At 40.6% G+C, this 12,847-nt stretch overlaps 1 protein-coding gene across 10 annotated transcripts in view; it reads right to left on the bottom strand.

The window, feature by feature from the left end:
• RHBDD1 (rhomboid domain containing 1) overlaps positions 1 to 11,217 on the bottom strand; it is a 53,474-nt gene extending 42,257 nt beyond the window's left edge. For 3 of the 10 annotated variants that reach the window (XM_072867722.1, XM_072867713.1, XM_072867723.1), the window contains exons 1-2: positions 11,114 to 11,217; positions 2,860 to 3,378 (exon numbers count right to left, since the gene is read on the bottom strand). In XM_072867722.1, the coding sequence (XP_072723823.1) occupies positions 2,860 to 3,295 (436 nt within the window). In that variant the 5' untranslated portion in view covers positions 3,296 to 3,378; positions 11,114 to 11,217. Of the gene's footprint in view, positions 1 to 2,859; positions 3,379 to 4,173; positions 4,263 to 7,327; positions 7,376 to 9,654; positions 9,837 to 10,622 lie in introns of all 10 variants that reach the window. The other 7 variants (XM_072867718.1, XM_072867716.1, XM_072867715.1 and 4 more) reach the window with 7 other exon arrangements.
• Between the last annotated feature and the right edge of the window lie 1,630 nt (positions 11,218 to 12,847).

Genomic DNA, 12,847 nt, shown 5'->3' with positions numbered 1-12,847 from the left:
GTGTATTGTCAGGTTCCACCCAGGGGAACAAAGGAGCACCTCTGTTTCATCCATTTAAAATAAAATAATGTAAAAAAAATCCAGGCACCCTAAAACTCTTAAAACCTGGTACAGTGAATGGGTCATAAATACGCATACAGATTGGCTCTTAAAGAAACCGTTATTATCAGGAAAATACTCATATTTTCTTCAACAGCTGTTCCATACACATGCCACTTGCCCCAACTGAAGAGGAATTACATGTGCTGAAGGTCATGGTGAGAATGCTGAAGGTTTGGAAAGATCAACTATGGATACTAACTCTGTCAGAGTTACTTTAATCTGCTGCCCGAATAATGGTCAAATGCACGTGCACATAGGCTGCAGTCCCACATTTCCAAGCTTGGAATACCTTCTGCAGCACCTTTTGAGTAAGTCATATCAGAACAGGCTGCAATACTCGATGCTAGATCTGAACTATCTATCTTGCAGAACATGTAAATTAAAATCCAATTAGGTAATCCCTAAATTGACAAAAAGCTTGACTTTTTGTCCTCTGCACAAATGGCTTAGTAGATTAGAGGCTTAGTCTCAGTCTCTTTAGGTCACTAAAAAAATCCAAAATATATGCTCCAGCCAATGCTGTACTATGGCTGACGTGAGCCTCTTGCAAGGAATGAAATGGGGACCCCATCTGACCCATCACCAATGCTTGCCCTGCCTGCCAGCACCACTGCTTTTCAGTAACTTGGTCCCTTTCGCCATAAAGCATGGGAAGCCATAAACCTGCATCACCTGGATGATTATATCACTAAATCTAACTTCCCTTCTGTTGGTTTGAGGAAAGGGACATATAAGTTGCTATCTGGCTAAGTGAGAAGCTGGAGACTAATGTGGTGAAAAAAAAAAACTTTACAGTGAAATCTCAACACTACCCAATTATATGGTAGTATTATATTCCCAGTTATATAGTACAAAGAAGTTCCATCATAAATTCTTGAAATATTCACCCTTCTCATTCCTAGTACGAACTGGGTTGATACTAAGCTAAAGTATGGTATGGACCGATAGGAACATACAGGAAAAACCTCACATGGATGGTGCATTATATAAGCGAATATCCAAAACGGATACTTCTTCACAACTTCAAGGTCTCAAATTCTCATCCTACAGTCTAAGATGACACAAGAAAAGAGGTTCAAAAAGAAGCCTGATGGCAGCACCTCCCAGTTGTTCACAGAGAATAATATTACAGAGCACACTTCCCCCACGAATCACCCAGCAATAGTTGGAATACCATATAAGAGCTAACCCTAGAAAGTCCAGCTGAGACTGGACTGAGTGCACATATTTCAGCCATTTTACCGCTAATAATAAGTATTCAGTAGGGTTCTGCAGTCACTGTTAGGGAACAGCAAGAGTGAGATGCTCCGCAAAGGAAGGCTATCCAAAGGGAACAGGGAGGCAGGCAGGCGGCAACCTCCCCAGTAGGGGCCCAGTCCCATAGTCCTTGAGCAAAGTGCACAGGGCAGGCTGGTGACAGTAAGGGGAGTTGGCCAGGAGCCCAGATCACCAGGCACATCTTCGTGACAAAGCAGGGCCAAAGGAAGTCAGGAAGTGAACTCAGGGCCCAGGTCAGAGAACCACATGGCCAGGCGCAGATGCAATGTAGCTCAGTGTCCTGGTTTCGGCTGGGATAGAGTTAATTTTCTTCCTAGTAGCTGGTCTAGTGCTGTGCTTTGGACTTTAGTATGAGAATAATATTGATAACACGCTGATGTTTTGGCTGTCACTAAGCGGTGTTTACATTGGTCGAGGACTTTTTTTTTCTTCAGCTCCCCATGCTCTGCCAGGTGCCCAAGAAATGGGAGGGGGCACAGCGAGGATAGTTGATCCAAACTGACCAAAGGGCTATTCCATACCATATGATGTCATGCCCAGTATATAAACTGAGGGAGTTGGCCAGGGGGTAGCGATCGCTGCTTGGGGACTGGCTGGGCATCAGTCGGCGGGTGGTGAGCAGTTGTATCTTTTTTATTATTATTATTATTATCCTTTTTTCCCCCTTTTTTCCCTCCCTTGGGTTTTGTTTATCTCTCTCTCTCGTTATAATTCATTATTATTGTTACTATTATTTTGTTCCAATTATTAAACTGTTCTTATCTCAACCCATGAGTTTTCTTACATTTGCTCTTCCGATTCTCTCCCCCATCCCACCAGGGGGGAGTGAGCGAGCGGCTGCATGGTGCTTAGCTGCCAGCTGGGGCTAAACCACAACACTCAGACAGAGACAATGCAGAGGGCTTGAGCTTAAAAGCAGCTGCTGAGCAATGGCGGAAAGGCCCCCAGTGGGGCTTCTCTCAGCCATCTCACACAACTCTTTCCCCACCTGAGGTGGGTCGTAGCTGCCCCATATCAGAGCTGTCCTTGAGCGCAGGCAGCCAAACCCCTCAAGGGAAGAGGCTGCACTCAAGGCCCCTACAGCCACCATAAAGGCCAATATTAGAACTGGGCATGTCTCGTTACCAAAGGGTCTGTGACCAGAGAATACCTGAACCTCCAAATGAGCAACTACCAGGATGTTCCAACTAGTACCAATCTGAATACCACTGGGAACCCTCAGAGGTGTTGAAGCACCATTCTCAGAGGTTGAAAAGCTAGGCAGTTCTAATGCTAGGTCCCACTGACAGCATTAGTACAGCATGTACCCAAAGTACATGCTTTAAATTAAAAAATAGGATAACTTTATTGACATAACTTGACATAACAACCACATACATGCATATGGATGTACACCTATCCATTTTCTGCATTCAAATATTGCTATATAGTACCTATAAATATTAATTTTACGTAAATTGGACCAGCTACGTGTCCTACCTGAAAAACCTACAGCACAATTCATTTCATACGAAGGATCATCCAGAATTTTCGCAAGCATTAATTCCAGCACCATATAAACAACTCCAATCAGCACTGAAAATACTGCAATTACGTATGCAAACCATATGCTCTTAAGCTTTTTTTCCAGTATTATCCCCTTCCAAAGCATGGAAATCATGTTGTAATACAAATGCCAGTCATCTGCATGGTGGACAGGAGAAAGCAGTAAACGCTGCCAGCTCTTTCTGTAGAAGCCTTCATCTACACTGATACACACTTCAAGCAGTGGCCTCACAGGATTCAGAAAGAGAAAAATATTCAGTGCAAGTACCCCAAGGGTAACAGGAGGAATGTTCTGGAGTCCAACGTGAAAAATTTCATAAAGCAGAAGAAGCAGTCCAGCATTGGCTCTTCTGTGCCTTCGTTGCATCATTACTTCTTATTCAAAGAAATGTGAAAATTATTCCAATTTCTAGTCTTTTGTTCGAATTCAAAACCATACAAGTTTTGGAAATTCTGAAAGAAAAAACATAACTGCATTATTATACATGTACAGTGTTGTTTTCAAGCTCATCACTGCTTTTTTTTTTTAAACACAGCTAATTCTTCAAGCTAATCAGCTGAGACCTCTTTTTAAATCAGAACAAAAATTCGAGTGAGGAAAAAAAAAATCACAATTTTTAAATTGGTATAAGACACAAATAAAAGGGATTTATACAGATAATCCAGACAAGCATTGTGAGAAAAATGAGTGTGCAACCTCTCTTTCATGTCCCTGGACAGGCTTTACTTCATCTATAAAATTCCTGGGTGTTCTAGACATGTTCTCATCAATACCCTGATTCACTCACAATTATTCAAATTTCAGGAAGGAAACCAGTTAAAAATTCTTCTCTAGAGTCTCAGTTTTCAGGCTTCCCATTTGCTACATACATAATTTTTTTCATGACCATTTTTCCAATTTTACAAATATTCAATACAAGCTAAGAATAAAAATCAAAAGGTACAATTTCAAAAACTAACAGAGACACAGCTAAGTACTCCTAAATGTAAGCTTTGCAAACTGTTATTGCTTTCCTAGTGACTAGAATTCAAAGTTTGTTTAAAAGCATGCGGCAGGGGGACGGCAATTGTAGGAGGAAAGCATATACAACAGCAGCACGTAAAATTTCCAGACAGTTATAGCAAAATATTCATCTCTGCCCTATTTATGCCAGATAAAATGGAGGATACAAAAAGGCTATAAAAGTTCTAGGTTTAGCTAGAAATAGGGTTACTATGACAGAAACTGAGAAAGGGCATCAAGCTAACCTGTGCAAGCCCATAAAGAGAGGAGGGAGGAAGCTGCATTGGAGAATACAGCACAAAGGTGATGTGGGGTTTCTAGAGAGTGGAACCATCTGCAGAAGACAGGAAGAGACAATGAATTTCAAGTAGCTTCTGAGGGCTACTTCAACTTGGCCAGTACTATTTTTAGTTTTCAAAACTCTCTAAGGTGACACAACAATAGCGTGGCCACTCTTCACCTCTAGGATGCCAGTTCTTTGCTGAACTACTGAAGATACGCAATACATTATTTCACACCTAAGTATCAACTATGTGGAGCCAGCAAAATATGCCTACTCTTCAAAACTTCACCATCAGGTTTCAAATGAAACGTCCTGAAATATCTAGATATATACAAAATTCTCAACACCTCATTCACCCCCTTTTCCATTATATTAAAAAATAGTTAGAATAAGTTGCTCATATACTAACTTTTTATTTAGTTTAAATTCCTTTCCAATTAATCACATCAAATGCTTCCTCTGTAAACATTTTTATTAGATAAACAAGCAACAACCTAATTCTTCTGGAGGACAGCAGAAAAAAAAATGACACCTTTATAAGGAGAAAAGGACAACAGCTTAAGATGCAAAGTTGAACATTCCTAATTATGCCTATTAGGATTTACTAAATTGCACATTTCTACAGACCACTGGTATGCCTGCAAACACTTTACTAAACATGTTTCTGTAGGTCTTCAGGGTATCATTAATAATTTGATCAGGTTGCACCGCACAAAGTAAGTGAACACACAGAAAAGAAGGAAATAACCTCTGAATGGTATTATCCTATAACAGCTAAAGGAACTATGAAACCTGCACGGGGCTGAACATCAAAGAAGATCATCTAGGGGCCAGCCTACCTCCTCCACTTATATCTAAGTGAGAGAAGCATATACTTCCATGCTAGTTCACACACATAATTAATTAATGCCACTTCTTAAAGTTTTTCTAGTCTCTGGATTTCTCTTTAAATTGCATTTATGCTTATTATAGCACTTTAAGAGAAGAACAAAAAGCCTGGTAGCATCAAAGCAACTGCAGTAGAACAAAATGCAAGTAAACGTATTTGCTTCGTTAAAAGGAAATTCACTGCATTTTTTCCCATGGTCTAATCTCAGAGATGCTACATAACATCTAAGTCTTGCCCAAAACAGAGTAGAAACAGCAGAAACACGCTTTATACCAGGTCTCTTGAACATATAACTAACTACACTGGTGCCTTTAAAAACCAGTTTCTAATCCTCACAATTTAAATACAGAGACCACAGCTGTAGTCCCTACAAAGTTCAAATGAGCTAAGACCTCTTAGAGTGCAAATTGATTGTTGCAGATGATAATTAACATTCTCAGCCTTTGACTTTCTAATGTCAACATTACAAAAAAAGTACTTAGATAATCAAAAGTTTAATCAATGTAATTCTCTTTTTCCACACTACATGCTCTGATACCAGGTATACCAACATCCCCAAACTATTCTTACATGCATCTGCCCAAACCTCTGACTTTTCTCATACCACTGACACAGCTAAATTTTTTCCCACCACAAAACAGTTGACATAAAAACTGTTAGAATTCAAAAGTCAACATCATTTAAACCCAAGTTATGTGGAAACCCCAAAATCTTGCTATACCACATTGTTCAAATTGCCAAATACTACAGTCTTACTTCTTAAAGTTTCTGCCCCTTTTGATACTCTTTAATTCCCAATGTAATTACTTTTACCATACATGCACCTAGGAAAAGAAACCCTCATACAGCACTTATCTGTACAATAATCATGTAACATGACTGAGATTAGTCATTACAGTAGTGCTATGTATTATAAATCATTCCCATTATTGGGAGCAATCAAAAATGCCAGACAAGACACATTAGGCATTTGATTATAAAGGAAAAAGATATAAGAAAGAAAACAGTAGTTATTTGAGAGCCTTCTGGAATGCAACTCACTTAAAACATATAAAGCTTTCAACCATTTGAACATTCTTCCTCAGCCTCTACTCTGTTTATTAGAAGTCTAATGAGGCTTGAAACAATGAAGCACTTAGTCCTTTTTCTTTTCTGAAAACATGCCACCCACTTCAAAATGTACAAATTTCCAGAACAGACTTGAAATGGACATTTGTCTTGCATCTAGGCTGCCACGTGTCTGCATTTTTGTCACCTACTCAAGATAAATGTCTGAACCAAACATTCTCGGAATTTGTTTGTTTGTTTTGTACTAATCAAGTGCAAAGCATTCAAACTTTTATTTTTACTGTGACAACCCCCCTTGCTCACTTGGCAAGCATAAAATATTATTACTTCATATTACTGAAAAATCATGTAATCAGTATTTTAGTAAATACCAGTTAAAATGAAATGTTATACTGTCTTTTCCTAGAGCCATAAACTGAAATTAGATGAAAAGAATCTCCCTGTACCCTTGCTCCCCCCAAGACAGAACTAGACAGAACTACCCTGAAATTTTGATTTATGTATATGTGAAGCAAAATCCAGCCCATTGCCCTTCTCCTTAAAAAAAAAAAAAAAAAAATCACACTGATGTAAGCCTAGATTTTTATGAATAAATGGAGACATATAACATCTCATGCCCACCGAGGGTGAATGCAGCCATGATCTACAGATTTCGTCGTTATCTGCATGGCACATCCTGATCTTCAGATCTGTCACCGACCTCTCTAGAACTGGTTTGTTCTTCTGGTTGCTTTGCAAAAATTATTTGTAATGGAGGTACCTTAGCATTGTATAACTCTCCACTGACAGAAAAAAATCCCAGGCTTACTCTTTCAGTTCAGATCAGGAGTATGATTTTGAAGTTAATTTCTCTATTGTCCCCACTGACTTCACTATGGTTCACATTGTGGAGTGGCCAGCGTGTGCATGAACTAGTCTCTTTTCAGATGAAACTAAACCAGGAGATGTGTTCCAGGAAAGAACCCAGTGTACTCCAGAAAAAAATTGGTCATTCAGCCCACGTGTCCACATTAGAGCTAGACCAATGTAAAAAAACACTTGAAACATGTAAAGGGTGAATATCAGATCCTGAGCATAAACCATTTCACATTACAGATAAGCTTCAACAGGCCCACACTACTTGTCTATGAAGATACAGTCTCAGGGTACAAACACTTACCCAAGCAAAGAATGAAACAGAAACTGTTTTTAGGGCAAAAGAAAAGTCCTACAAAGGAAGCAGAAGCAAACAGTAAACCCTTTTACTATTGCCCACAAACTTTGGAGGGGGGTGGGGGGGGAGAAGGCATAACAAAAAAACACAATGCAAGAAAAAACTCAAAAATTTGAAACATAATTAATCATCCTGTTTATATTTAATATATATGCAAGGAGAAGGTCAACCACAGCTGTCAGTTACAATAAGCTTTGAAATGTATAGCCAATTACATAGTTCATAACAAAAGACAAGGTTCTGACATAATTATAAAAGTAATTACTTCATAAAGGATGACTTCTGGATTAATCAAATGTGCCTTTAAAGGGCATAATGTGCGTTCACTCACAAAGGAATACTGAACTTCAAACTGAAAAAACACAACATTTCAGAATTTGGTATGAGAAGTCATATATCTGTAATACAAATGTTTTTAAATAATTTAAGTCAGTAACTACCTTGCTGAAAGGAAACAATACAAAGTTTATGCAGTCATAAAATGACTGCATAAATACGTCACAAAGTTGTCTTTTTTTTAACACACCACATTTTATTTTAAATGTCCTTCAAACTTTTCTGTGAGAATAAGGAAGTTCCTCTGCCTCTTATGTTTGCTTCAGCATGAAAACTGAAAATGTTTTATAGTTCTTTAATCCTCTTAAGCACTACTAAAAAGAAGCCCTTAATGAAATTAGCTTTTAAGCTAACAACTTTAACTTAAAACTGAAAATTGTGTTCTGAAGGGTGTGACAATTACTATTCACAATAAAATATAAACATCTTAAACAATATATGCCAAGAATACTTTTGGACACCTTATCCCAAAATAAATGAGAGCTTTCAGAGGAAAGAACAGAAGGGACTAGGTCAAATCTCATACTCTGCCTCACATCTTAAGTATGAGCATCTGAGACACCAAGCATTTAGGCTTTTAATTGCCTCATCAGTTTGACTACTGCTATTTAATCTAAAATGAAAAATATTTAAAGGCTGCAACCTGACCCTCCTTCAATTAAAATACAGAGTTATTCAAATTGTTTCATTATAATTATTAACTTGCAATATCACTGGAAGTTCCGCCAATTTGGGACTCATGTTTTCATTCACAAAAGATAAATCAATTTACATTATATATTTATCATATATTTAAATTTAATTAGAATCAATATACAAATCTAAACATCAGAATGAGCATCCACTGGGTTTTTCTTTAAGGCTTATAATTTAAAGACCAGTTATATTCCCTGTCATCATTTGAGACTACTAACATTATCTCTAAAATGTGCTTAAGATAACTATATTTTACCTGTCCACCTTCATTTCCTACATGGCACCCACTTCTAATTCAAAGTTGTCAAATTATTCAGTCGGCTACAATGACACTGAAGTCACAGCAAGCAACACTTCCTTATGTCACGCAAGGACACAGCATGTAGAACCAACGAGCTTCCTTAGGCCGCTCTCGGGGAGATATAAACTTGACAGTTTTATTTCTCACAGAGGTCAGTCTGATTGTCCAAACAGTCCTTTGGTTCTAAGGAGCTACTCCACCACCACCTACTCCAGCTAGCATCAGCTGTACGTTTGCTCGGTCAGAATTTCCCTCAACACCAACAAAGTTGACTAAGCATGGACTGGAAGACTCATTCTGGAAATCACACCATACATTTCAGACACCGTTCAGGATCTATACAGGAGCTAAAACAGCAATGTGTTACCACTGCTTTTTTTGCTTAGAAAACCTAAAAGCAACACAGAGATTGTTTTCTCTACCTCTAAACTTATATGCCACATATAATGAAACAGATAAAGCATTTTTCACCAATCTAGAAAGAAAAAGGAATATGTCAACAGATAATTTCTTTCTTTGAAGCACGAGCTCTTGCTGAACCTCTGTGGTCAGTTAGCCAGAATTACTTTATCAAAATATTTTGAAGGGAGATAATGGACATATTAAGCCCCTTCCCAGTTTTGTGGAAGGAAAGGGACAGGGAAAGGTTTGATAAATACTCTTACTATCCCCATCTCATAATAGACAGTAATTAGTAACTACCTCTCAAAATGCTAGGATGCCTCTACACATAATTCAAGTTAGAGAAGTAATGTAAGTATTTATAGCTGTATCACTGTACTGGTGAAGGTGAGGGGATGTCACAGTTGAAAAAAATAAAAATACATCAGAACAACAGTGGTCTTCAGATCAAGGCCACAGAGTTTTAACTTCACAGATGTTTAATTAGGGTCCGGGGTTTGGGTTTTTGGTTTTCTTTTAACCTGCTTGCAACACTTACACTTGTATAATCCTAAAACTTGGTAATGATACCAGGAGAGCGTCCTTCATTTACCTCAAGAATTTTGTAATGTAATTAAAATGAAACAACCAATGCTTCCTTGAGTCCACTTCAGAAGCGTGAAGCACAAGTGCTCTTACAAGTTTAGCATCCTTAGTTTGTGTTGCTTCGAGGGAAAATGTCTGTAGTTTGTAGGAGAAAGGAAGGACAGGAAGCTTACTTTCTAATGAAATCCATTTTAAATAATACTGGTTAAGTATACAAACAATTCAGAAATATACAGTTGCTAATATTAGTGTTCTGTTAGCTCTTGTCAAGACCTCAAATCTCTTTGAATTAACAAAATGCAGCTCCAGGAAGAACATCATTGCACTACCTCAGGAAATTAAACCAACTCAGGTATTATTAAATACATTTTATAAACACTTGAATTACTTAAAACTTGGTATTTACACAAACACAAGAAAGTTTACTAAATACAGCTGAGGTACATTTGTCACTGCTTCTCCTTTGATACAGGTGCAAGTTATTTGCAGGTTTTGGGGTTTTTTGCTTTTTTACCATTTTATCACTTTAACAAGGAAAGAAAGGAATATACTTCTGGTCACATTTAAAAAAAAATTAGTTGATTATTTACATAATTTGTAAAAAATACTGCTGAAGGGAAACAGAATAAAAAAAAATATTAACGGACTTACTATGCAACGCATATTAAGGTGTCACTGCATTTAAAATGAATTTGCTGCAGTTTACTGTTAAGACAGGCATATGTGGGTTTTGGACCTTGGGAACCAGCACTGTCACATCCCCACCGTTTTTCACGTGACACGCTACTCTTTCAGGCACAGTTCCCTCTACCGTCTCAAAAGCATTTGCAAGAGCAAAGTCCTACGGAGGGGGAAAGGGGGGGATTCTAAGAGTTGTTAAAGTGTGAAATACTAAGTATTTTTGCGATTTCTGAAACTCACATCAGCTTCCAGCGGCGCCTGACAAACTAAGCTCGGCGGAGGGCAGCTTACTAGAAGCCAGCTCCAGAGAGCTAACGGTTTCAGAGAAAGCCTTCCCCAGCGCAGACGCCTCTACAGTGCTTTTGTTTCGATATAACGGACAGCCGGCGCAGGAGGGCGGCGGTTCGCCAGACACGACACCCAGGCCCGGGCTGCGCCCCTCGCGCCTCGCCTCACGGCCGGCTCCCGCCCTCCGCCAGGGAGGAGCGGACGCCGCGCGCCAGGACCCTCACACCGCCCCGCCAGCCGCCGCCGCGGCTAGCCCGAGCCCTGCCAGCCCCGCAACGGGCCCAGCCGGGGTGGGCTGAGGGTGCAGAGGGGCCACGCTCGCCAGGAGGAGGCGGCAGGGCGCCGCGGAGCTGGCTGGCGCCTCCCCGTCCCCGCGCGGCGGCGGGCGAGGGCACCAACCGCTCCGGCAGCGGTGCGGGCCCCCTCCCCACCTCAGCACTCACGTTCTCCGGCGCGCGCGGCACTATCCCAGGCCCTCACGCCACACCACGTGACGCGGCCGCCACTCAGCGGCGAGAGAGGCGGCTTCCAGACCCGCCCTCGGTGCTCGCCGCGGCCGCGCATGCGCCGGGAGGCGCCCGTCCCGTCTCGTCCCGGGCGCAGTCTGTCAGAGGGGCGGGGGCGGGAAGGTGGGCTGTGCGAGGGGAGTGGCCGTGCCCTCGGCAGCGCGGTGAGGGCGCGCTGGCATAGGCGTTAAAATTGACGCAGAGTAGCCGGGCGTGGGGAGTAGCGTGGTCCCGGGGTGGCAGGCCGCGGCCGGCCGACACAAGGCCCGTTGCTAGTCGTGCAGCGCCGTGTGCCGCCCTGGCCGTCGCGTCGCTCGGAAGGGTTCCGCCTAGGAGCCGAGGCAATTACTGAGGAGTGGGCGAGTGCCTTCTGTTAGTTTTATCTGCACTGCAGGCTGTGGAACGGTGTTGAGGTGAATACGAATCAGCGAAGATAAGGGGGTGTTTTAAGAGCGGGCGAGGAGCACACCGGATCCTAAGCAAAACCCCTCAGCGAGTACGTTCTGGTGAAATACCAGCTCCGGGTGATAAAAGGTGCCCAACTTCCCAGTTGGAAGGCATTGAATTCCGTTTATTTTAATAAGGTCTGTGAAAATACAGGTTACTGGTACTGCTTACCATTAAAATGCATAATTGGGTTCCCTTTGAAAATGCCTTGCTGTACATGCACAACAGTAACTAGTTCTGTAAGTTTAATAGTTTGACCACTTTATTTTTTTTCCAGCATTAAAGGCAGTTAGATGAACACATTAGTTTTAATTGTGTAGAGTACTAGTCACTGGTGTTAAGTAGTATTCCCCAAATTTGATACAGATACCTAGACTGGGAGCTTTGTTATTAATACTCAGTAGAGAATACATTGAGCAAATTATAAATGCCTAAAATAATAGGTTATCATAGAAATGTTGGCAAGCTGATGGTGCAAATATATGACTAGAAATGAATCATACAAAATCCATAGCCAAAGCTACATGTAAATGGCCCTATTTTGCTGTCATTTATGTGGCACTTAGGTTTCATAGAACATTTTGGCAATTCATACAAGTATGTCATAGAATTTATAAGAAAATTGTATTCTGCCTTTCCAAAAACAGCACACAGCTCAGCAGACTGGCAGGCATGAAAGGGGCTGAATTCCTAGAAATAGGGTGGAGATCAAGTTAAAGGAGCACACTTTGCCAAAACAAGCAACTTCAGCATAGTCCTCTCTTCCAAGAACGAACAGAAGCCAAAAGAGGAGGGCAGATTCAGTGTGTGCCACCACTTAGACACGTTATCTTAAGCTCCTTAGTTTTGGCACATTTAGATCTGTTACCTCAATTAATGCTTCTCATAATAATGCATAGAAATCACAGGATGTGGGAGTTATAAATGCCTAGACTGATAGATTTTCTAACATACACCAGGTTTTCTATAATTGACACCATTTTCTGTAATAGCATACTCCATTTTCATGCAATCATAACTTCAGTCCATAATTCTTAAGAATGCAGTATTTATTGCCTGAGTACAGGTCCAGATCTTATTACTGGATGTACAAGTTGTGAGGTTGTGGCTCTGTTCTGGGACCTAGAAGATCTGGTTTTCATTCCTGGGTCACTTCCTGGGTCAACCTGAGCAATCATTTATTAATACTCCATCTTTTCAGGCCCTTATTGATACAGCAGGGAT

This window comes from Ciconia boyciana, chromosome 7 (assembly GCF_034638445.1).
Source record: "Ciconia boyciana chromosome 7, ASM3463844v1, whole genome shotgun sequence".
NCBI classification, from domain to species: Eukaryota; Metazoa; Chordata; class Aves; order Ciconiiformes; family Ciconiidae; genus Ciconia; species Ciconia boyciana.
This window is presented reverse-complemented; position numbering and strand designations above follow the sequence as displayed.